This window comes from Athene noctua, chromosome 2, assembly GCF_965140245.1.
Source record: "Athene noctua chromosome 2, bAthNoc1.hap1.1, whole genome shotgun sequence".
NCBI lineage: Eukaryota > Metazoa > Chordata > Aves > Strigiformes > Strigidae > Athene > Athene noctua.
The window spans coordinates 127868954-127896155 of record NC_134038.1 but is presented as its reverse complement, the minus strand read 5'-3'; the positions used below and the strand labels follow the sequence as shown (position 1 = coordinate 127896155).

The 27202-nt window shown below is 41.8% G+C and overlaps 1 protein-coding gene across 1 annotated transcript in view; it reads right to left on the bottom strand.

The window, feature by feature from the left end:
- CDK14 (cyclin dependent kinase 14) overlaps positions 1–24451 on the bottom strand; it is a 319737-nt gene extending 295286 nt beyond the window's left edge. The window contains exons 1-2 of the mRNA XM_074900249.1: positions 24350–24451; positions 18225–18256 (exon numbers count right to left, since the gene is read on the bottom strand). Of these exons, the coding sequence (XP_074756350.1) occupies positions 18225–18256; positions 24350–24431 (114 nt within the window). The 5' untranslated portion in view covers positions 24432–24451. The remainder of the gene's footprint in view (positions 1–18224; positions 18257–24349) is intronic.
- Positions 24452–27202: the final 2751 nt, after the last annotated feature.

The window sequence follows — 27202 nt, the reverse complement described above, 5'->3', positions numbered from 1 at the left end:
TGTAACTGCCCTATTTGGGTTGTTCAGTTGTAGCAAAGCCTTTCTAAGAGGGACTCCAGAAGGCACCTTGACAGATTACCAAAGAGAGAATGAAGAAGAAAATGGTGACCCCTTCTGTAAAGGCATACAAAGGAATAAACATCCTTGAGTCCCTCTACTGTCACATCCTCATTCCCTTCAAACCCTCAAGTTAAAATCAGAGAAGGCGCAGCATGTCTACCATCTATAAAAGCTGAAAATACACTAGCAACAGAGCTGCTAAGATTCCCCTCCCAAATCCCTCTGGCTAACATGAGGGAAATAATTTATATCAAGTAGAGATGGTAAAGTTTATATACAATACATGTAACAGATAAAGACAGGATTAAATGAGTAAGACTCAACCTGCCTAACATGTATATCCTGTAGTTTGAATATATCATTTTAGAGACAGCAACTATTTATTCTGTACTTGCATTCATTTTCAGATAAAACTGGCTTGAATGAGCTTAGAATCAATACCAAATTTTCACATATATTTAAAAGCAAATTTATAAGTGTTTCTAACTCATTACCTTTAAAGATTTAAAGTCATGCTATGAATATTTCTGAATTCTTTAGTTACTTCTTAAACATATATTTACTTAAAACCAGCCATTTTAAAAATATTATATACAGTCAAAAACCTGTGCAGAGTGAGTTAGAGAAATCATTTTCTGAGAAGCCTAAAGAAGAGTTCATCTGTTCATATTAAAGCATAACATAAGAGGATTTAGGAGCAGGGAAGGAAAGTGATGGGCAAGGTACCTATGCGTGCATCAAAGTTACACTCAGAGTATAAAAGAAATAGATATCAATTAGGCTGGAGCGGCATTACACAGAGACTTCACAAGGAAAATATGTTTGGAAGAATTTTCATTTTCTCTCCCAAGTTTTCTGTAACACACATTTTTCTTCTAAAATCTAGAAACATGAAAGTCTAGTTTATATGCCTGCTGCAGTTACCAGGGACAAAAAAATTTGACACGATTTCTACATTGTCACGTTAATCACTTCTACACCTCTTGTCAGCAATCAGTCAATGGTGCTAACATTTACCTGAGCAATAACCATTGTTTTCAAGAAGAAAATTACTACCTTGTGTCCATTTTGCTTACTAAGTATCATTTTACAAATCAAAGCTTTGATTCTGCAAGTACTCAAATTTTTGACATGTTCATGTATTTCTCTGGAAGCCAGTGAGGCTCTCAGCACACAAAGCAGAGGACATTTCATGATTTGCAAAAACTTTACTAAGAATTTAGGAACCAAATACTAAAATTTACTTCAGTTACCGGTAATATGAATCCAAGAAGAAATGTGCGGTGACCTGTTTATTAAAACGACTGACCCCATCTAAATTGCCAGAATAGCAGGTTTCTGAAATTTGTGATCAAATTCAAGGTATCTAGAAGTCTATCTGAAAAGGGAGAAAAGTAACAGATGCAGCAGAAGATTAAAGAAGGATAACAGGAAAGGTAGGGAATGATGAATTTGAGGACTCTAATATTTAGACCCTGCCTAGACCTTCCTAAGTATTAAAAAAAAAAACCACACACACACAAAAAAACCCCACCAAAAAGCAATCAATACTCTTTCTCAAATCAGTGCAGAGTAAACAATAGGTTTATAGCCCACAATAATTCTAATGAGAGCTTTATGATATTTTTCATGGCACAGCACAGAGCTCATTATTTAGAAATGCCAAAATGCACCTCAACTGGAGTTTTGTTTTGCATTTTATCATTTGTCTCGGTTGTTAACTTTAGCCATTAAGACAAGAAAAAATAAAATCTGTTTCAATCACTGCAATTCACTAACCCATAGCTGATTTTTCATTATGTGTTTTGGGATTAATTTTTTAGTATTTTACACAGTAATTAGCTAGTTTGGGAGCAAACCCTCTCCAGGGGATCATTAATTAATTACAGACATGTTGTTTATTAATGCATATTTTTCTTTTCCAAAACTGTACAGCACAAGTGAACATAATTTAGTTCCTTCTCTTAAAAACATAAATTAATAATAATTCTGTTTTACTGCACAATTAGTGGCCCAGTTTTAAAGCATCCCCAGGTTTTATCAAGCAGGAGCCTAAGGGTACCATTTTTTAGCATAATGGGCACAATATTTTGAACTCTTCTATTGAATAAGTTTGGTGCTCTGGACAGAGCTTCATGAATGAGTTTGCAGGATGCACACTATCCTGCTATTAAAAATGGCAGCTACTCCACAATAAGACCACCTAAGGGGCAATTCCACAAAAATGAAAGCTAATATAAGGCAGTTTATCCCATAAGTAAAGGGTAAACTTTCTGTAAAAAAAAAAAGGGGTAAACACATGATGATATGTCAATCTTAGGCAGAAAATTTAAATAAAGGTATGCCACACTTTCAAAAATAGAGGTCATTTAGCTGTGCTTCACTGATCTTGATGGCAGTTTTATGCACAAGCAGAAAGAGTTATAGGTACAACACAGCCTTTTAAAGAACATACCCTTATTATCATCAACAACTCACAGACTCTTTCCTAGAAATCAAGGATTAGACTATGAACTATTAAAGTCAGTATTACAACCAGGAGTGCTGTTGACAGCCAGTAAGATGAAATGAGTAATTCTGGTTAGACTCTGGTTCTCCAGCTATTTTTTTCCACATGCTATTTCTTGATACTAATGTTAGTTTCAGAACTGGAAACATTTCAGGAACAAACACATAAGCAGAGCAATTCACTGTAAGAAGCACTTAAAGGCCACACTTTAGATCAAGAATTGAGAGGCTTCAACTAGCCTGGACTTGCTCCACCCAACTCTATGGGAATGTGCATTTAAAGAAGAGGTTGAAACCTATCTAAAGAGTAACTAAATGGGAAAACAAATGCACACAGCAGGTAGTAAGCGTGATAGGACAGTCCCCCTTCCCCTGCATTTATGGAAGAACCACCACATGTTAAAATCAGTCTCTCCCCTCCCACCCTACTGCCTTAAAACACTGCTGTCCTTCCCCCAACTTTACGAGCATCCTTTAAAAAGGGAAAACTCAAGATATGGTGCAGAATTTCCTTCATTTGACAAATCTTACTTTTGCTCTCATGCTTTTGGCAGCAAATGTTTCCTCTTTCAGATAAATCAATAAGGAGCCCCCAAATGTCTGCACAAGTTTGCTATGAAGGAATAATTCCAGGCAAAAGAAACTTTATTTCCGTTGGAAGCATGTAGTTATTTTAGACGATCATAAATACAGGTGGTTTCCATCTACAGGTTACTCCCTCAGAGCCTGCTGCTTTTGAAACTAATTAGCCTCATGTAAGAGCAGGGAGGGGAGAAGCTTAAACACACATATTATGCATATTGATAAAAACAAACAGTACAAGAACCCCCTTTTTTAATTCCTCATGGAAACAGGAGATAGGAGGCAAAGTTACACATTTCTGTAAAACAAAAAAATGCAAACCCCAGCAATAAGCTCTGTGTTGCTTGGATTCCAAAATGTTGGGGTTTGGGGAGAGAAAGAAACAGAACGACTTCTCCAGGGGTGTCTTTGGCAGATAAGCGGTGGATAGCAATGAGCTCCTAAAGATAAGCTTTTTACTACAGGTGTTTCTGGAGAATCTTCACATTTGGATTTCTTTTAAGCTTTTACAAACAAGTGGTTTGAAACAATACTGCTTGCAGTCTTTATAGGACTTGGACCACAGTTATTTGCAATGGACTGTATGGCATTATATATGAAGCAAATCACCTCTCATTACAGAGACACTTAAAATATTATTGGTGTTCATACATGACAAAGCTAACAATAAGTCAATTGCTTGTGATACAAGCAATGCAAAAAGCTTGAAGTGGTTTGCAGAAAGAAAGCAGCCTGCAATAAAGTTCATGAATCACAGAAGGGTGGAGGTTGGAAGGTCATCTGATCCAACCCACCAACTCAAGCAGGGCCACCTAAAATCACATTGCACAGGATGGGTAGGTTGTCTGGATGACTTCTGAATATCTTCACAGATGGTGACTCCACAACCTTACTGGGCAACCTGTGCCAGTGCTTGGTCACCCTCATAGTAAAAAAGTGTTTCCTGATGTTCAGAGGGAACCTCCTGTGTTCCAGTTTGTGCCCACTGCCTCTGGTCCTGTCACTGGGCACCACTGAGAAGAGTCCGGCTCTGTCTTCCGAACATCCTCCTTTCAGGCATTTTATAGACATTGATAAGATCGCCCCCTGAGCCTTCTCTTCTCCAGGCTAAACAGTCCCAGCTCTCTCAGCCCTTCCTCATAGGAGAGATCACCCTTGATCACCCTAGTGACTCTTCTCTGAACTCTCTCCAGTATGTCCATGTCTCTCTTGTACTGGGGAGCCCAGAACTGAACACAGTACTTCAGGTGTGGCCTCATCAGTGCTGAGTACAGGCGAAAGACCATCTCCCTGTTGGCAACACTCCTCCTAAGGCAGCCTGGGATACCATCAGCTGCCTTTGCAGCAAGGGCACGTTGCTGGCTCATATTCAACTTGGTATCCACCAGGATCCTTAGGTCCTTTTCTGCAAAGTTGGTCAGCCCTGAGCATACTAAGTTTTAAGAAACAGTGCTGCCTGGACTTAAGAGACTGAGTCTTCTTTTTTTCCACAGGCAGAATTCCATCCTGTACCCAGTTAAAGGCTGTGGTGGATGACACAGGATTTATTCTGGATGTTGTTGGCACTCAAGAGTGGCTCATACCATTACTTGACAGACCACGAATGCGTGTTATATGATCCTGTAGTAAAACAGTGAGGTTGCAACTCATGAAAGTTCAGTCTAACTGCTGCCTGATTTAATATCTACATTTGAAATTTTGAAGAAGGCTAAGAAGCAAACTTAGAATCTAATTAATATCTTCCCACTGAATATCTTCAATTCCATCTGTGTTCTTCAGCAAAGAAAAAATAATTACATTGACCATTTGTTGCCTTCCTCTCCAAGAGGCCTTCTCTCTACATTTTCCACAAGAGATAGAAACTGAGCAAGGAAGATATCCATGGCATTCCTCCAAACTTTAACAATAAAATAAACCCAGTTCACATAGGTTTTCAGGATGAGGATCCACTCACAGTAGAACATCTGCTCTGAAGTCTTTTATCACCACTGAACCCCAGCAGCTTCTTGAAATCACTTCATGGTGAGTATTAAACATACCCATGAGCTCTGCTAGGTCTTATGGGTGTCCTCTCTAAAGCTTAACTGGTGACATCAAAATGAAACATCACTTTAACTGTAAAAATCTACATAATTTCCAACCCACTTCTGGAAGAATGAAGTAATGAGTGCTGCCAATAGAACTATCAGAGCATCTCAATTAGAACTTTGCTGAAAGTATTGCCGAAGAGAAATTTCACAAAAAAAGTCCCAGGTTCCCTGACAGTATTTGTTCATACTTTTTTTCATAACGGTAACTTGAATTTTTTACTTTTGAAACAGCATTCTGTTGGATATCATCACTTTGATATCCAATAAAGGTCATAGTTTGAACACATTGTCTTAATGTCCATATAAAATGCATGACAAAGCACTCATTCCATACCACTGAAAAGACCTGTTCTTGAGATATAAAAAAAAATATATATATACACTTAGTCTAATTCATAACTACTTAGTTACCGCAAACTTACTTTCAAAACTAAAAACACCATTTTCTTATTGATTTGAAAAGTCTTGAAATGCTATAGCATGCCTTTTGGAAGGGCAAGCAAAGTAGGCATACCCCTTCATCTTCTCTGACCTTCTGTCATGATTTGATGATGACCAGACACATCACATTTAACTGAGCCATACAACACTAATAACTAACTAAATAAAAAAACTCAAGCATTTCTCCAGATGCTGTGCTCTAGTTTCTGGAATTCTGTGCATCTCCAAGGTCAGCAGGAGATGCCTGTAACAAACATCCTGTTTCTATCTGGTTTCTCACTGTGCATGAGGAGCCAAGATAAACCATAGCACTTCTTTTTTCTTCCTTTTAAAAAAACACCAAACTTTTTTTCTCTCCAAACTGAGCAAAACTGCAGTCATGAGAGACTTCTCACATCTAAACAAGCCAAGGCATGGTAGGAATGATAATGAATCTGACAAATGGAACCAGCCTCATTCTTCACATGGATAAGCTATAAAACTTTTTCTGAGCAAGCATAGATTGTTATTTTAACTGTAAAACTGCATCAGTAATAGGCTTCAGCAAAGCAGAGCAGGTTGGAGACCATTTAATAAGTCTAGCTGTTTAGAAGGCCAAGAAATAAATGAAAGCCACCAAACCATACTTTCCATCGCTTCTGCCAGTGTCTGCCAGCCCCAGCCAGCCCACAGATGCTCCCTTCTCTCCCTGCCCACTCTACTCAGGACACAAGTTCCCACTCCAGCTGTGCTCCCATGCCCCATGCAGCTGCCTCAACAACTGGCAAGGACTTCAGTAGCATGCTTGTCACCATGAACAAGGAAACACTACCAGCTTAAGAACAAGACAAACAGAAGACAGACAAATAGTGAATATAGATAATTTCACTGAGACTAAGCTATAAATGCAAACAGGCACAAAACAGGAAAATAAAAGAAGAAATCAAAGTATTTGTGCCTATGAGTTAACTGACAGCTACTGAAACTACATTTGCACCATGATGCAGTTTTTGTCACCATACTGGATAAAAGAATATAACTAAAATGAAACTAGAAACTGTAATAAGACGACTACTAATTCTGAAAGATAGAGAAGAGGCTGGACAAACCAATCCCATGGGCGGACAGGGGAATGTGTGTCTGGCTGGTTTAAAAAAAAAAAAAAAACAACACACAAAATAAATAACAAAACTCAATAAAAGTCAAAAAAACAACATGTGAAAAACTTGTTTCTCTGTCAGAAAGTAACAATCACTATGTTAATGGAGAAATGGAGGTAAAAACAAGGGGACACCAATTAAGCTCCATATGAATTTCAATGCATTCTCCTTCCAACTGCTTTCTGCAACCGTCTTAACAATACAGTGAGGAAAAATGCTTCAGCTGAAAGGGTATTAACTTAAGAAAAATAATATGAACGAAAACGCGCATCCTGGCCTCTGCACTACTTCTTGCAACATACCAGGGAAAATGGAAAGCCTTCCAGATTTCAAAGCTGAAGGGCATACCGACCTAACTGATCACAGCAAGTGACCTCAGACAAATTCCTTCAGTGTTGAATTTTCAAGATGGAAGTCAGAAAACAAGTTCAAGAACAGTATGAAGCCAGCCTCAGGTACGGTTTCAGGATCACTGTGGCCACAACCTGTGCCTGAGTCTGAACATGCAGTTTCAGTGGAGGAAAAGACAAAGATCCATCTAAAAAAAACAGTGCTGAGTGCAATTGCATACAACCAAAAACACTGGTAACAAGAAATTCATTTTACTCTCACTAAAAGAAACAGGAAGACTCCTCAAACATATACAAAAATATGTTCTTCCGTATGTATATGTGAGCTATGAGACTAAGAAGTTCACATACAAAGAAAAGCCCTGCTGAGCACATGGCAGCAGGAAAAAATATTGTTAAACCACTGATTTTCCTGGGCCAGCACAGCAACGAATAACTTCTGAAGCTAGTAACATTGATTTTAGTTCTCAGCATTGAAAAATACCCAGATCCTACCAGGAAACTTAATTCAGCTTAAGTAACTCTTCGGAACACCTGAACATAAATAATTCCTGTTATTACTTGGAACTGGTGATAATGCACTATGTGCTCGTTCAGTGGCCTTACCTTCATCATTTATCATTAAGTTTTCAGCAGCATTCACTCTTACTTTTGGTTACAAAATTACTGCCAATATTCCACATCTAAATAACTTGTAATAGTCAAGTCTGAATTTTCCAGCTTGGTAAGGAGAATTGCTGTACCTGAGAAGAACAAAAGAAGTACTAACAGGACTGTGACTCAACTGGCATTGAAGTAGCAAGCTCTGCTGGAAGGAAAAAGGGAAAGAGGTGTAAAAATTTCTTTAGGCCTTAATATCAACAGAATCACAGAATCGTCTAGGTTGGAAAAGACATTGCAGATCATCCAGTCCAACCATTAACCTAGCACTGACAGTTCCCAACTACACCATATCCCTCTGTGCTGTGTCAACCCGACTCTTAAACACCTCCAGGGATGGGGACTCCACCACCTCCCTGGGCAGCCCATTCCAACGCCTAACAACCCGTTCTGGAAAGAAATGCTTCCTCATATCCAGTCTAAACCTTCCCTGGCGTAACTCAAGGCCATGCCATTCCCTCTTGTCCTATCACTCATTACTTGGTTAAAGAGACTCATCCCCAGCTCTCTGCACCCTCCTTTCAGGTAGCTGTAGAGGGCGATGAGGTCTCCCCTCAGCCTCCTCTTCTCCAGACTAAACACCCCCAGTTCCTTCACCCGCTCCCCGTATGACCTGTGCTGCAGACCCTGCACCAGCTTCATTGCCCTTCTCTGGACACGCTCGAGTCATTCAATGTCCTTTTTGTAGTGAGGGGCCCAAAACTGAACACAGGAATTGAGGAGCGGCCTCACCAGTGCCGAGCACAGGGCTCAGATCCCTTCCCTGTCCCTGCTGGCCACGCTATTGCTGACACAAGCCAGGATGCCATTGGCCTTCTTGGCCACCTGGGCACACTGCTGGCTCCTGTTCAGCCGGCTGTCAATCAGCACCCCAAGGCCCCTCTCTGACTGGCAGCTCTCCAGCCACTCCTCCCCAAGCCTGTAGCGCTGCTGGGGGTTGTTGTGGCCCAAGGGCAGCCCCCGGCATTTGGCCTTATGGAAACTCCTCCAGTTGGCCTCAGCCCATGGCTCCAGCCTGTCCAGGTCTCTCTGCAGAGCCTCCCTACCCTCGAGCACATCAACACTCCCACCCAACCTGGTGTCATCTGCAAACAGACTGAGGGTGCACTCGATCCGCTCGTCTAGATCATCAATGAAGATGTTAAACAGGAGTGGCCCCAAAACCGAGCCCTGGGGGACACCACTCGTGACCAGCCACCAACTGGATTTAACTCCGTTCACCACAACTCTCTGGGCCCGGCCATCCAGGGAGAATGCTGTGGGAAATGGTGTCAAAGACCTTACTAAAGTCAAGGTAGACAACATGCACAGCCTTTCCCTCATCCAATAAGCAGGTCACCCTGTCGTAGAAGGAGATCAGGTTTGTCAAGCAGGACCTGCCTTTCATAAACCCACGCTGACTGAGCATCTGGTTGTCCTGCATGTGTTGTGTGATGGCACTCAGGATAAGCTGCTCCATCAGCTTCCCGGGCACCAACGTCAAGCTGACAGGCCTGTAATTTCCTGGATCATCCTTCTGACCCTTCTTATATATGGGTGTCTCATTGGACAATTTCCAATCAGTCGGGACCTCCCCGGTCAGCCAGGACTGCTGGTAAATGATGGAAAGCGGCTTGGCGAGCACCCCAGCCAGCTCCTTCAGCACCCTCGGGTGTATCCCATCTGGTCCCATAGGCTTGTGTTTGTCTGTGTGATGCAGCAGGTCACTGACTGTCTCCTCCTGGAATGTGGGGGGATTCGTTCTCCCAGTCTCTGTCTTCTGGCTGAGGAGGCTGGATTCCCCCAGTACAACTGGTCTTGTTATTAAAGACTGAGGCAAAGAAGGCATTAAGCACCTCAGCCTTCTCCTCATCACTTGTTACCATGTTTCCTCCTGCATCTAGCAGGGGATGGAGGCTGTCCCTGGTCTTTCTTTTGCTACTCACATACTTATAGAAACATTTCTTGTTATCCTTGACTGCTGAAGCCAGATTAATTTGCAGTTGGGCTTTAGCCCTTCTGATTTCCACCCTGCATAGCTTCACAGCATCTTTGTAATCATTGTGAGTAGCTAGCCCCTTCTTCCAAAGGCTGTAAATGCTGCTTTTCTCCCTGAGTTGCAGCCAAAGCTCCCTGTTCAGCCAGGGTGGTCTTCTCTGTCACCAGCTTCTCTTAGAGCACGTGGGGACAGCCAGCTCCTCTGCCATTAACACTTCCTTCTTAAAGGGTGCCCAGCCTTCCTGGACCCCTATACCCTTCAGGACCGTCTCCCATCAAAATGACATTGTTTTATGCACATAAAATCCATTGTGTTTAAATAAACTAGTCATAGTCTGCAATCTCCTTTTCTTATCTCTTCTAAATAGAGATGTCAATTGACTCAAAACCTTCATTACTGTAGATGGGATCCTGCAAATATATGTTTGTCAGTGATATTGTGACACACAGCAAATGAGGTATCATACATTAATTTCTCAGGAAAGCTAAAAAGTAGACAGAAATCATTTTCATTTAGATCCTTCCATGAGAAGATGAAATATTAAATATAGTCATATGTCTGTTAGTAGTGTGGCTTGGAAGAAAGGAAAAGAAAAAGCAACAAGTCTAAGCACAAAGAAGATGGAAGAGACAGACCTATCACAGAAGTCACATGATTATTTCTTGCCTCACAACCAGGAGATTGGCAGCAAGGCCAAGAACAAGAAGCTACGAATCCCATATGTAACATACTATGTTTTGTTACTCTACTTAATCTACTAGTAAATTACTGTATCCCATATATCCCAAGAAAATAAACAGCAGAGTTTACACATAAGCATACTTCATTGAAATAATTAGCTTGTATTTAGACTCCACATCTCTGGAATGCATATATCCTCTCACTTGATCAACAGAAAAATTCAACACAAAAATATGCATGCACAAGTGAGAGAAATAGGCCTGGAAATTCATCTTCATTTTACAATGCTTCTCTGATAGCTAAAACACCTGCAGACCAGAACAGATCTTTATATGTCAGCACTTTGGCCGGATCCTCACAAGTCACTGCTGTGGACATGGATTCAGACCAAGTTCTGCTCCATCCATTTTCAAAGAAGAGTTAAGCAAAGAACATATACACATTAACTAGTAACATGAACCCTTCTTCCATCTGGTGTCTACAGGAGAAGAGAAGGCAGAGAAGGGGCATAAGCAGTTTCACAACTGACTTAACCATTTTTCTTACCACATGAAAATAATATACACTTGCTGAAAGGTAAATGGATGCACTGTCACCTGCCAGGCAGAAGAACACACAACTGAACACACTGATGGCTGGGGCAAAAAGTCAAACCACTGCCACTCAACAGATTTAAGGGATGCTCCAAGATTAAAACTCTTCCCCAACCACAACTGAAAGGTTCTCAAGTTTTAGTCTGCTAAAGCCCAGGTTTATCCCCCCAACATTGAGAACAATTCCTGGTCTGAATGAGTAAAAAGTCACTGCCAAGTAAATCTCAAAACCTTCCACATGGTCTCAGATTTTGCTTCAAAGACTTGAAACTGGATTCAACAGAGTAGCCATTCCATAGTCAGTTTTTCTTGGTGGCTTTCCTGCCACCTCTCAGTTACTTACTAGCTTGCACTATGGTCACCTAGACCTAGTTCTGAAGTGTCTCACATCTTCCAGAACTTGACTTTCTTCCATGTGCAACACAGCACAGGGAAGTGACAGGAATCCCTCGTCACCATATAAATACTGGTATTTCTATGAGAAATTAAGCGAGGCTGTCCAAGTGTTGGGTTTTTTTAAGCCACTGGAAGTTTTACAAACCAACATTTTTACAGACTGATGAAAGGCACATCTGTCCCACAGCTGATCCAGGGAGAAGCTGCCACACTCTAAGAGAACAGCAATATTTGCTCTCTTCCATCTATGCTCAACATTCTCAGACTCACCTGCAGCACATTTGCTAGGTAATATTTTCAGTCCTTGTCTAGCACAAACAATTATTCCTTAACAGGAATTATTCCTTAAACAGCTGAGAATGGCTTTATAAGACCTCAAGTGCTGGCACTATTCTGCTACAAATGCACATGCGCTATCATCACACATCAGTCCTAAAAACTAGTGACACAGTTCAGATTTATAGTTTGTTGGAATGGCCTCAAAGACATGGCACATGGCAGCAGAGACAATTAAGTATATTGGGCAGGCTCATGTCTAAGCCATCTGCTGCTAGGGAACCAATGGACTGACACCAAATCCTCAGTAGTGTAAGTGAAGAGTACTGTGGGGATGAAAAAGTGGAATAAGAAGAGGCAGAAACACAAACCCACCAAGACATCTCCCTGGAAATCTCCTCTGTAATGGGAAGGCTCATGAGACAACATGATTCCCACCCATCTTCTCTTCCAAAGGCAACAGACTGGAAAAATCTCTATCCGACATGCAAAGACCTTGTGAGTCTGAGAACTGAGTAAATTAAGATGGGTCACCCACAGGAGGCATCAGATCCCATTACTAAGCTTTTACCTCCCTCTTTCCCCCCAAAAAAAATTTTCCTGTGTCCTATCTCAAGTAACTCTTCATAAACAGCAACTTCCAATACCAAGTTGTTATCTTCTGCCTGGAATTATGTTTCCTCTCCCTTGCTTTGTGACATACGTCTGAATGGACTAATTTCTCAAGACACTTGAACCACCTTTGCACACAGTTGGCAAAGTAACTTAAACCACTAGACGAAGATTTCACGACCCAGTTCCTTGGCACTATTTAGAAACTGCTTTGACACCTATACTTCTACATTTGTTTTCCAAATTCAGTTTGGGGTTTTTTTCATTTTTCTAGAATAACTTCCTACACCTTTCCCATAAGCCTTCAGTCACCTCTCAACTGATAACCACACACCACCTGCTTATCCCAGCATTAAGCAGATGAGAACTGCATCAAAGTCATCATACACCCTAAATCAAACCCAAGTTCTCAGTACTGGTAACATCCCCACCCCAAATGTATTCAGACCATTTATAAACATTACCCATACAACACAGTCTAACCACTTCTCTGGAAATTCTCCATCGCACCATACCACACATCACAAAGTAAAGCAGTTCAGTAGTCACCAGTCTGCTGCTTCCTAAATATAAACAAATTCCTCAAGAAGCAGAGAGCTCACCCATGGCTTGTAATGATTTTACTGTATCTAGATCAATAAAGAATTACTGCACCCAAAAATGGGACAGTGAGAAAGCTTCCAAAATCCTTTGTATCACAGGGTCTTCCCTCAGTCTGTCACACACCAACTCCACCCTTTTAAGTCTCCCAGGAGTAAAATAATCAATTTTTATTCCAAGATCCTACAAAAAGTAACACTGAGTCTCAGGAGGGCTAGACTTGCCTCTCCTCCATCTCCCATAATCCAGATCCTCTCCTGCAGTAGAAGATATAATTCCATATTTATACTTCCTACATGCACTTCTCTCTCAAGCTACTTACTGTACATAAAACTTTTTTTTAAAAAATGCATAAATGTTATTTAGCGTGTTATATGCCTCCTGCATTATGGCATTTGAATTCCTCTTGTTCCTTCTTCACAGAGCTCTACTTTTTTCCAACTAGATGCTTCCCTTTATCTCTCCAAATTCAAAATATTCTCTACACAAGAGTTCTGGTTCAGAGATGGGTGTCCTTTAAACCAAAACATTTTTCATGGCAACATCCCACAGAGGGAGTAACCTTTTTGTCTTGGGGTTTGGTTTCTTTTTGAGAGAGAGACTGTGAGAGCAAGCACATTACAGAATCAAGAAGCAACTTGGCAAAACTCCGTCCCCTTTCACACACTTCTGCTTCAAACACACAGAGGTTGTTCCATGAGTGAAATAAACAAAATTTGGCTTCCTCAGAGTTGGAGATCCTAAACATAGTAAGAAGCAGATGAGTATTAAAGATTTTGCTGACATCAGAGTATTCAAAACATCTCCAACCAGATTCTTCTACCCTCACAAGAACTTGCATTACAGCTTTTCCATCAGAGAAGATTCTTATCTCTATCCCTCAGCCAGCTCACGTGCTTCTTCACCAAGCATCTAGGTGTCTAGTATCGGCCAGTTACAAAGTTACTGGGTGGAGTCAGAAAGTATTACATATGCAGAAGCACAATCACAGTACCCTAATTTCCTAAGGAAGGTGGCCTTAAAAAAATGGTGCTCTTGATATTGGGTAAAATCAACACTAAAATACAGCTAAACAACAGCAATACAACTCACCACATAAGAAGTAATAATCACAGCAATTCATATTGATTTTAAGTCTTAGGATTATTTTGTTTTGATTTCATTATGACATTGATATTAACTTACCTAGTCTGCATACACATGACTGAAAGTCTTAAACCACAATTTATGTGCTTAGAGAAACCACTAACAACAGAACGACAAGAATAAACAGCTCAAGACTGACTGACAATAATTTAGAAATAAATTGTAACAGCAAGCAGCTAACCAAAGGAACAGGTTACCAGCCTTCCAACGAGGTCAGTCACATCAATAGTGGCTTCCATTCCAACAATTATGCTGCAGCTAAGCTACATGTTATTGGCCTTGATCACATTCATTTGAGTGAAAAAGAAAATTGTTCCACCATTGTAAGACAGACAGTCCAAAGACATCAAAGCAGTCTTGCATAGTTGGAAATTATTACTCTAAACTTTGACAAACTACTGGGGCACAAATAAAATGTTCACTCAAGTACCAAACATTTGTATAGACTGCTCTTTGCATCTAGCAGTACTCCCCAGATGTATTTATCTTCTATCTTGGTATCCAGAGTAGATTATCAGTGCTTTGCCTAAAAGAATGAAACAGATACTTTCCATGCCAGAACCTACATGCAGAGAGTGAAATTTAGGCTGCTTGGAAGAGGAGAGCAATCCTTTTTGGTTTTGGTTTGGGGTTTTTTTGTTGCCAGTTTGCCCTCTTCAGAGAGCAGGTAACAACATTTCAGGACACAAGGAGAAGATGCCTTACTCTCTCCCATCCAGATAAACTAACTTTGAAAACAGACAAGAACAGTCTGCAGCCCACCCCCAAACCATGGTATTTCATGATAGAAGAAACCAAGCCACAAACCACTGAAAACACTGAGAATCTTCCTGCTGATTTCAGGAGGTACTGAAGTAAGTCTATGTTCCCATTCCCACAATGTGACCAGTAAACATTGGTATGACAAAAACCAAAAGGCTAAAGTTTAAAAAAAAAACCACCAAAAAAACAACCCACACTATTACTTTGTTGCTTTGAATGAAAGACTATACAAAAAGTGGTCTGTATCCTACTCATTTATTCACCTGGGTCTCTGGAAGATGTCATAAGATCTTATGAAGGTAAATAGGTTGTCAATGGTTTTAAATGGATTAATTCAAGTGTTCTCATGGACTGAAATAAAGGCCGGCAGCATCTACAGAGAAGAGTTTTTTTATTCAAAATTTAATCAGAGCAACACAACAGCAGGTACCAGAAAAGTGACAAATCCTACACTACTCCTTCTTGCTATTGTTGTGCTCTTACCTTATGGGCAGAAATAATGCACCACAAAGATCCCCAAAACAGTTCCAGAACAATTAAAAGTATTTTCTGACATGCAACTTATTCACATGAATTGCTATTCATGATTCTTTTGGTCCTAATTTACTAGAGGGATTAATTTCATAACCCACAGAAAACAATTATGTGATACACTTGCTTGTCAGATTTGATACGTTAATTTTTAGTCTTTTCACTTTAAAGAAAGACGACTTCCCACAGCGCTGTACATTTCTGAGCTACGGCATACAAGTGTAAAGTACGTAAAGTAATATCCGCTAAACAGCTCATTTCTCCACCCTCGATTCCTGAAGGACAAACAAGTAAGATCCTGTTGTAGCACCTACAATGTGCAGAATAATCTGACAACTAAACCGGCTGCAAACCCATACCTTGCAGCTTTAGAGATGTTGTCTTTTTCTTCATCCCACTTTTCTCTGCCCTTGGAGACTTCAGGTCCCTGCTGGCCAGCCTTTGCTACTGGTGCACTGGTCACAGCTTCAAAGGCTAAAACACGAGTTCTCCTCCTCTACCACAGTATCAGGAGCATAGAGTCCTCCTGGGCAAGTTCACTGCTACTTATTCAGGCTCTGCTCCACAGGCCAACCCCCCTCCAGGAAAGGGGAAGCACACACTGGCAAGAGACACACAGCATCTTTCAGCACCGTGAAAGGAGAGAGTATCTTTTTACTAACTGTACAGGGAGAACATGCTGTCTGTTAAATGCAATTTATGTTTCAACAGTTGACTATACCATTTTTCATAGCAGGCTATCTACAAAGTTGAAGTAAAACAAGTGCTTGGACAACTACCTCCTCTCTCTCCTTCTCACCTGATATTCCCACTTACTGTCTAACTCTCTTTGTAACTGCATCCTTGATATATCAATACTACATCTACTAGCCAGAAGACTAGATTCCTTTCCTTTTATATCATGGCATGGTCTCAGTAGTGCTTTTCAAGATAGCCTTCTGAGACCAACAGATGTGCCCACTCCTCTGCTTACAGACATCATCTCCCTTAGAAGTACATGTCATTACAATCAGGTACACTATTGTTACTATAGACTGTTTTATCTACTGATTTGAAGGATGTTTGAAAAGAAAGGAATTAAGTGATATGTGGTACAGCCCATTCTCCAACTCACATATTAGGCTAGATAATTGCCAAGAACCATTGCGCTGAGTTTGAAGAGATAAGAAGGACAACATAAAAATCTCAGCACACTTTTATTTATTCTAACAAGTGTCACCTGAAACTATAGAATCAGTTGATGCTAATGTCACTATTTACAGGAGATAGAAGAAAATTCTTTTGTGTACCCTTCTCACTAGCCTTCTCTTACTGCCTCTGGAGTAGCTCACATCAACATATTTAAAGGATTTTTTTTTCCCCAAAGTCCTTGAATTTAAACAAAAATTTGCTCAAGTTGTCCCTCTTCAAACAGAAAGCCAGGTTTAAAGAAAATACACACAACCTGTAGATAAACAATCCTAGGGAATGGGAGAGGACAGAAAAATTGCCATCTTCATAAGAAAGCATTTTTTAACAGATCCTTTCAAATTCTGTATCAAATTTAATACAAGGTGCTTACTGGGTAGATCATTACACAGCTACACCACTGCAGACTACAAAAGAAAGTACTGGACAAAACCAGACCAGATTTGTAAAACAAGGATTCAGAGTCTACCAACCATGTATCCACATGTGTAACTTTTAGGGAGGAAGCGAGTTCTACCAGTGTTGTAAGAGAAATACATAGTCGGGACTGCTGCGTGATCTGACAAGGGTTCCTGAAAACAGAGTCCAACCCCAGGACCTTCACTTCAGACCTGAGAGGGGTCTGTGATGCACATCACATCAGAAAAGCCCAAATGATCTATATCACTGTTACCGAATTTGAGCAGAGGGGTGTAAAACTCAGGGCGATCTGTTTAGAAAGAGATGAAGTCTGATTTGATCCAGAACCAAGAATATTACATCATCATTTATTTATTCTAGAATCTGGCATTACACAGCAGCTATTTCACTGTAATCAGCCAAGAATTTAGGATTACAGCATGCAATGAAGAAGAAAACACAGAAATGCCAGAAGCGTAACATCAACACATGAAAATACTACTATTTGCTTCCAGCTATGGTGGCAGAGGGAAGTACAAGGCAAGCATTGACTACAACATGACAAGTCTTCACACTTCTTCCTGCATAAACTGGCAACTGCAGGACAACTTGCATTGACCTGAACCTCTCAAAGCCTATCATAAATAAAAGCAAGCACAAATCACAAGCAGCATATTTTACAAATTAACACACATATCATATCACAGATAGGTCAGGACCCCCAACTGATTACACTGAATAATTAAGTATCAGTTTTACCAATACAGCTAGCTGCTGGTTTTGTGGTGTTGGTTTTGTTTTTATTTCACAAGAAGCATCTATCTCGGTTGACACGGTCAGCAAGAAGTCAATGCAGCAGTATTTTATATGAGGTGTTCTCTCAAGAGTGATGTTTTTTCACTGTCTGTTATAGTACAGGCCTACAATTATGAGAATTATCATGGGTAATGTTCTACAAAGTATTTTCTCCACATGGAATGTTTTTAACTGACCACTTTTCATACAACATGCAGTTTTATTATATTCTGGAAAAAAAAAAAGCATTCCATTCAGAGCCTTCAACAAATAAATTCATCTGGTAGTTATTTGGAAAATGAAAATATGGTCGAGAAATAGGTATGTATTAACACATCTGCATGTTGTAACACTATCATCTACAGGTTTCTTTTAGCACTAATGAGAAATAGTAAAGCATACCTGGACTATGTAAGATACAAAGATATTTAACCTACCTCATCAAAGCTGCTATCTTCTTTCTTCAAAGCTTAAAAAAAAAAGAGAAATAGTTATATGTACTGCATTTCAATGAGCACAAAGTTACTAAGTAACTAACACCAGAAAAGAGAAAAATAGAGCAGCATTTTCCTGTTATAATAGGAAAGAACAGGCTGGCATGAATAACAATTTTATACTCAAAATCTGAATCTGTAAATGGAATGTAGGACTGCACAGCATGTTTCCAAGCAAGTAAATTTACATATTTATGAAAAATATTATCCTCTCAGGTTAAAGAAAATAAGAGTTCGCAAGGGCTTTTTTATTTTAATTCCTAATGATCAGGAAAACACTTTATGAAGAGCCTGACTGAACTTCAAAAAGAGAAAGTATAATAAACATCTAACCATGTATACAGTTTGTCAAGAACTAAACCTTTATGAAATAGTATGCATTGTAGCATGCTTTTTTTTACAATATGACTTACAATAAAGCAGATGAGATTCCTGTCTTTCTTACACGTTAAGCAGCAATTAATCAACAAACAAGAAAGAGGAAAACAGTACAGAAATCATGTGGACTGGTAAAGCAAGAAAACAAAGACATGAATAGCAGTTCTTAAGTTGTAACAAAGATTAAGCTGATGAAAACTTTTCCTTTAGCATACTGGATATCTTTATTGACATGTAAAGAAAATTATTTTCTCCAAATCTCCATTGAACTGTGTCCATCTGAAGGTATGAGACTGGTTCAGTTTCTCTGTACGGACCAACCAGGGACTGTGTAAAGCACACCATGACCTGACAGTGCTCGCCATTCACTTCTCTTGAAGAGCTAAAATAAGACAAACCATTGCATTGACTGCAATGGTGGCACTATTCCTTTTCAGTTTAAAACACAAAGGTTTGCAATTTGAGTTCATGCAGTGCTGCCTCAGAAGACTCTTCATCACTTAAGCGTGTAATGTTTCTTACACTTCAAATGCATTTATTTCTGCAGGAGAAGAATACTTAAGCGCCTACCACAGTTGAGGATCTAGACTCCAGTAGTTTCTTTGCTCTTTTATGTGCTCCTTCTGCCTTCAAATCACTGGTAGTAGTTTCTAAACCACCACCTCTTCCAAACCCTGTCTTCAGAAGCAAAAGCATTATCAGCCTTAAAAACAAAACAAAAAAAAAAAAAAAAAAAAAAAAAAAAAAAAAAAAAAAAACCAAACACACCCAAACACCAAAACCCCAAACTGCAGAAGCTGTATCAGAGGCATAACAGAGGCAGGACACATACACCAAAACTGCTGCAGCTCCACAACCTCTGCCATGGGCAGCAAAGCACAAATCCTAGTTCTCCTTGTACAGAAAAGCAGGGATGGTCCAGCCTGTCTTTGCTTTCAAATTCCCATTTCTTTGAGACATGGAACATGTCTTCCCTCAAACCTTTGAGGATTACTGTTTTACAATTACTCATCTAGATTTCATGCTTAGTAACAAAAAAACAAACCCTGGGATTTTGCTGAGGAGATCTGAGGCACACATTGTACATTTTTATCATGAAATGCATTTTTATGGTTTTAAATGCCGGACAAAACGTTTTCAGACTGCCAATCCCAAGTACCCAGAACTATGAGTCAGGATATTAAAAGGAAAAAAAAGAGAAAAAACCCAACATGTGGAACATTTTTTAAGAACACATTTTTTAATCTTTTATCCTTCAGGTCACAATGACATACAAGCTATAAATTAGTATATGACACACCTAGGTCATGCTGACAAGCTTCTCTCCCTTACCAAAACACAAGATTTTCACATGACCAAAACATTCAGGAAATAACAAAAAAACAGAAAACCAAGCAGAATTTACAATGTAACAGAACAAGGAATGGGAATCTGTGATCCACTGCATATTTTTGGCTTGTCTTTAACTTCTACCTTTGACTAAAAGAAGTTTTTTAAGAATATCCAAAAATAAGAATACGAGAGTTCTGGCCACTCATTTAATCAGATTCTGTTTAATAACAATTTCCCTCTCAACTAATTAACTACACAGCATCTTCAAAATAAATCATCAAACCAGCATATTTTATACAACAAATTATATTAGAATTTTTTTTCCTCAACAATGCAGATCTTTTTAAACCGTTAAAAAAAAAGCTTCGCTGAACTAAAAAAAAAAAAAAAAAAAGCTGTTTACAAATGAACTTCTCATTACCTCAGGTATGTGAGCTATGTGAGTGTACATTAGAGGAGATTACTGAAGATAACCTTTGTATTAGTAAGGAGCTAGTAACAAAGCCCAGGGATGCTCAGAAGGGCCACAGACCACAGCTTTCAGTGCACTGTGAGCAATCTCAGCAACTTTTCTCTCTTCCTTTTCTTCCTTCCTTACCACCCTGGTATTAGTTTTCAACTAAAGAAATGGTGTAAGAAAAGTTAAATGGCACGAGTTGAAGAGATCTCAAATATGATTTTGGTACTATATGAAGTCTGACAAATGCATAGCCAAGAACTCTTCACGTAACTAAAAGATCACGATAATTTTATAAAATTACACATTATTAATTTTAATTACGTAATTATCAAAGCGTAAAGCTAAGACCCAAACCTAATAAAGGTTTAAATGCTAAAATAAACAGTGAGTCAACTGAATCTCTACAAGTTGGTTAGCATACAGCATGATGTGTTCGTTTATACAAATAACACAGTATGTAAGCAAGGAAATCTGAATTTTTAACCTAATTTGGATGTTTGTATAAAAATGGATAGGCTGCCAGAAGCCTATCAATAAAGAGAATCTGCAAATTTTTTAGATCTTAATAAGTTCTTTATGATTAGATAAATTTTAAGAGGGACACTCCTTGAATCACTAGAAAACTTCTGCCAGGAGAAAGGGTGCCTCAGCTGCAAAGATAGTTCATTTTTCGAGAACTGTGTGCATGTAATTTATTCAGTAAAGAGCCATCCTGTCAGTTTTAGACTATAAAATTCAGTTTAGCACCATAGGCCATATAAATTTCCTCCAACACACCACAGTGCCGGATCAACCTTTATCAGACTTGTACATAGCACAAAACAAATGCTCAGGATGAAGGCTCAGAGATGGACAATTTCCCACATCACATTTTTCAGCTCAGCAAAATAAACAATCTCAGTACTAGGTACTCTTAACAGTTACAGGAGAGATCACAGTTTTGCAGGATAAGCCAGATCTTCATCACCCTCTCCCAGTCATTGGAAAGCCAGTGGCTGGAAAGCATCAATTCACAGTTAAGAAAATGGGCCAAGCCTACCTGAGGCTGCCGATGGTACCCTTTGGCCCTTTTTGCTATGCCCCAGGGATTACTAAACTGGTTTTATCTAAAGATGCTGGGCAAATAGCTTCAAACATTAATTAACATACACTGACACGCTGTAAAAAAAAAAATAAAAAAAAATCACCTTATAAACTCATTACTGATACAGCCTTCTCAAATAGAAAGGATTACCTTGTGAGGAGAAGGTAGTCTTCTAGGTAGTTTATTGAATATTATCTGGCAAGCCCTAGCAAAAAAAACCCCAACACTGCCAACAAAATTAGGATGCATTTCCACCACGCTTACCCAACAGGCCAATATAAACTTTGGTATCAAAATTAAGGCATTTTGTAGTATTGGAAGAATTGTATTTGGCAACTGGGATACTGCCAACAGAGGGGGGAGGCCTAGCAGTGCCTGACCATTTCAAGAATGACCATCAGATGCTCCCTGCTGTGGTACATCAAGGTTTGACTCACTAATTATTTGGCACAAACACCACGTTCCTCTTGTGTCATTTACATGATTATGCTCATGATGCTATATTGTGTAGTTAAACCTATAAAAACACATAAATTGCAGCTGAACAGGAAAAGTTAAAATATCATTATTTATAATAAATCACAACTGAACAGATGACTGACAAAATTCCAGATCAGATGTATATTAAATTAGTAATTGCTAATCTCACTCAGGAACCAGATCTTCTAAAAAGAGCTGTAAAACAAGAGTGACAAACACCCAGAAAGACTTTTTCTAATGAAGTTTTGGTTTTCTGTCCTTCATTTCAATATAAGGGTTAAGTACAGCACGTGTTTTAACTGAGGATTTCCTGGTATGTAAGTTAAGAGTTTCTTGCTTTGCATGGGTTTATCTGTGGCTCTGGTATCAGGGAGTGGACTATGTTCAAACCTCATATTGATATGTTACACTTTTTTTTTTTTTTTTTTTCCCTTGAAGTGCAGTTACCAGAATGGTGGTTAAAATATTAGAGCATTTGAAGATCGAACGGTCTTGCTGGGCGCAGCTGAGTTTTAATCACAAAACCACTGCAAACAAACAAACCAGGCACCCAACCACACTCCTACACTTGTGCACACATGCACAAAGAACTGGAGGAGCTAGAAGACATAATAATCCATGTATCTAAAATCAGGCCAAGGCTCCCAAGGAAACTAAACAGTTGTTTAATTTGTGAGAAATGATAAAAAGAGATGATCACCCAACAGAGCCAACTAAAACATGCAGAAATCACCAGCCAGAGGGGCCTTACTCCCTAAAAGGCATTAACAGGACTGTCACCATTACAACAAAGCAGCATCCTCATTCAAAATATTTTCTTTGTTAATGACTTCCATCATTAGTAAAACCTTTCCACGGTTCTGTATGAGTGTCTCTCTGTGTCTATACATACTCATACAGGCACGTGACAGACCAAACACCTGACTGCTTGGGTTTTTTTCTAATCAAAGAAAGTTAAATGCATTTTACAAGTTTAAGACTGATGACAGGTGAAAGTTATTTTCATATGGGGACAGAGAAATTTATAACCATGATTTGACATTCTCCTCACAACTGAAATTTGGCATTTACCCTTAAAACTCCCTAGTTTACAAACACAAGTGAGCTTTTCTCAGTCTTTTTCATCTTGCAGTAGCAAAATAAAAGATACCCGATTTCAAACGCTATCCTACACTTTAAGTTTGCAGTCCTTAAAAGCTAAGGGTAATCCGCTGAACGCATACACAACACACGAAAAATTATAATGCCCACATACTTTAACACACCTCCTTGGTAGGGCTACAGAGGGAGAACCAAATGCCACAGCTCACGGCTGCAACACTGGCACTTCACATCCCCTCGCTGGGACAAGGCAGCACTGAAAGTTGACCCACACACATCTGCCAGCCAGGCTGACTGGAAAGAAAAATGTCCCAGTGGGACGACCCATGGGCGAGGGCTGTGGAAGGGTCCTTACAGAGGGTCTGCAAGGATCGGGCTGCTGTGTCCACTCGCCCATCCCAGCGGCTGCCCGGCCTTCTGCCACCACCTCCGGGTGCTCTGCCCAGGCAGCTCGGGGACGCCTCACACCTCCTCCAAGGTACCTTCTCTCCCTGCTCAGCTGCGGGTTGGTGCTGTCAGTGGGAATTAAAGCTTTAAACTATGAATTAAGCAAGGCAGTGTGCCAAAGACCAAGAGAAACACCAGTCCAAGCAGACCTGAACTCTTTGGCATTGTTCTCAGTAACAAATTCAACTGGAAAAAAACAAACAAACAAGCAAGCAAACAAACAAACAAACCAAAAGCAAAACCCAAACGTATCAAAACCAAACGCAACGCGGTAATACCGGGAGGCAACACGCTCGGCAGCAGCGTTCAGATAATGCTACCTCCTGCTTTATGTCAGTGAAAGAAGGACAAGACTTCGCAGCAGATGACAGACAGACTTCTTTTGTCTGGCTTCCTAATTCACCGGGCCACCGTTATCTGCTTCAGCATCTCACGCCCCAACTTAAAATAAACGTGCAGCCCGAACAGAAAATAAATTACCAGACCTGCAACAAAACGAAAATCATCATCTGCTTTTTGCCAAGGTTTCTCTTCGGCAACGGAGGCACGCTAGCCAACTCTCATTTATAGTTTGTTTTTTCTAGCCTATTTCGGGCGAACTCCATCTCAGACCCAGAGCTCTGCTGGGCTCTTATTTTCCCGAGCTTTTTTCCCCAAGAAACGTTTTTCGGGGACGCCGTCGGCGCGGCTGTTTCCAGGTTCCCAGCCCTCAGTCCCCCGCCCCCCGCAGCCGGGCCCCCCCCCGGGCAGCGCCGTCGGGCCCCGGACGGGGGGGGCAGGACTCACCTATTCGGCCGAAGCTCTCCGATAAAGTTCTCCGCAACTTTTTCATCTTGCTGATCTTCTCGGCGGACTGCGAGTCGATCATGTCACACGCTGGGGGTCGACCCCCCCACCCACCCGCTCGCCAGCCGCCACCCCTGCTCCCCCGGCTCCGGGGCTCCCCCCTCGCCCCGGGCAGCCGCCGGGCGCAGCGGGACAGCCCCGGTCCCGCCCGGGAAAGGAGCCCTACGCCGCCGCCGCCGCGGCTGCTGCTGCCGCTGCTGCTCAGCTCCCCGCCGCCACCGCCCGGCTCATAGCCCCGTCCCGCCCCGCCTCCCCCGGGCCGCCCCGGCAGAGCCAGACGCTCTGGAGGGAAGGGCAGGGGGGGGGGGGAGAGCGGCGCCGAGGGGAGATGGAGGAGTGAAAGGAAAGTCCGGCGAGGGGCTGCGGGCACCGGCTGAGAGAGAGGGAGAGAGGGAGGCGGGGTAGGGTGGGACGGGAGGGTGCGCTGAGAGAAAGGAGGAGGAGGAGCCTGGGCGGGCCGGGGAGCCCCGCGCCGCGGCCGGGGGGGCGGCCGGCGCTGCCCGCGCTGGCAGGCTCGGAGCCGGGCTCCCCCCACACCCCCCCCGGCACCGGCGGCGCCCCCGCCCCGCCCCGGGCGGCGAGACGGGCGGGAGAGGAAGCGGCGGGGGCGGGCGGGGCCGGGCCGAGGGCCGCGGGCTCTCCCCGGGCGCGTCCCGGGCGGGGGGGCCGGTGTGGCAGTGCCCGCCCGAGCGCTGAGGGCGGGGGCAGCGCGGAAGGCGTTTGCGGTCGCCTTTCGCGGGGGAACGGTGCAGCGGATCCACCCGGGGTGCCGGCGCCCCACGCGGTTGCGTCGCGGTCCCCTGGGGTGCGTTTGGTCACCCCCCGGGCTGGCGGGGACGGCCGGGACCGGCTCCTGCCCCCGGGACCCCCCCGCCCCACCGTGGCCCGGCGGCTTTTAAAGGCCGGTGCGAGTCGTGTAGGTCTGGCGGTGGCAGAAGGCGCCCTTCGGCCACGTTTCTGGGTGGGGGTTGCGTGGGGTGCTAGCCCGGTGGCTGTGGTGAGACCGGTGGGAGGAGGAGGAGGAGGAGGAGGAGGAGGGGGGGGGGCGGCAGGCAGGCAGGCAGGCAGGCAGGCAGGCAGGCAGGCAGGCAGCGGCCGTCGGCGCGCAACCGGCCCTTCCCGTGGAAACCGGGGCTCCCCCCCAAACCGGGGCTTCTCCCAAAAGCGGGGCTCCTCTCCGCTTCCGACTCAAAGCACAGCCAGATCGTCCAGTGCGTTAGCCAGCAACTTAATGAGTGTTGGGAGCTTTTGATCTCGTTAACTCAATTGTACCAACATTATTGAAAAATAAATCAGTTTAACCCATCAAGATGGATGGCCGTGTCAAGTCTAAAATATAGGTACTTTTGCAGAACAATACATGTTAGGTAACACATTTTAAAACCCAGGTTTGCGTGGTTCAAATTGTGTTTTAATGCATGTTATCGGGTTAAAAAGAACTTGGGGTTTAATGAAGCTAGCTAACACAAGTTACTGGGATTAGACGGTTTCCACACTAAGAGCTGTTAACTCAATTTTAGGAGCACATTTGTCTAGACAAGCATTGAGGTGAGTTGGGTTCAAGCAACTCTCAGCCCTGGGACCGGACCATTGTATTACAATGCGGCAAGGGTGGCAAGTATGCAGCATCTCGAGGTGGAAATATATCACCTACTATAATCTACTGTATGTGCCTATGCACGTGCCTCTTGTGGCTTACAAGATAATGGGGAATTGTCCTGTTCCACGGCAGTACAATAACGCTGGTAAAATGTCTTATGCACAACCCTTGAATCTACAGACAGTTTGATAAAATGGCTTGAAGAAGTGTGAATCCTGTTGACCTTGTTAACATCTTTGAAACAGGAACTAAAATGGCCCTTTTAACGTTGGCTATGTCATGTTATGGAAGAAAATTGAGTGGAAACTGAAACACTGCAGAGAGCAATGCAGGGTAAAAGAGAAGAAATAAAAACTGGAAAGAAACAGACAAGGGGGCTAGAAGGAGAACGAGATGAGGGCACAAGCACTTACGGGTATTTTATTCAGCCAGTGAAAAAAAATTACATTTAAGTCCTTAATAATAGTTGATAGTTTCATCTTTGTTTAAATCTGATGTTAATATTGGTGAATATTCCTGCTCTGCATGGAGAGGAAAATGCCATAATCATAAATATTCTGGTCCAGGAACTGAAACAGAGTTTAGCATTTGAGGCCTTTGCACTTTGCGTGCATGCCATTCACGCCAGGCAGCCCTGCTACCCGGCTGAGACTCGTACCAACGCCGCTATAATTCAGTCTGTGGCTTGCTTTCATCAGTTAGGGATATCATTTCTGAGAGCTCCTGAGGAACCTGTAATTAACTATGCTGAACTGATAGATGCCATCTTACCTAGTGAATTAGCCTAGATACTATCACCTAGTGAGTTTGGAACAACATTCCCGTTTTTCCCCCTATTGCTAGATAAACTATTGACTTTACCACTTGTGGAGGACAAGCCTCTGCCAGGCTACTGCAGTAGGTTCAGCTTTCTTTGACAGAAGCACAGGCAACCTGGAATTTCTACCAAGCATCTGGCTTTGCAGGTGCTTGGAAGTGATCTACAAGAATATGTCAGGGTCTTTTAAATCAGTGAAAATTTTGACTAAATTAGACATCAGTGTGGTGCCAGTGAAAGAAACCTAGGCCTCGCTTTCTGAAAATCATACAACCTCAGTCCACAGAGACGTTACACAGTCTTTATCTGCCAGAGGAAGGATGAGCTTGAAGCTGTGCACAGATCCTCAATCTGCATTTCAGTTTGTGTTATTCTT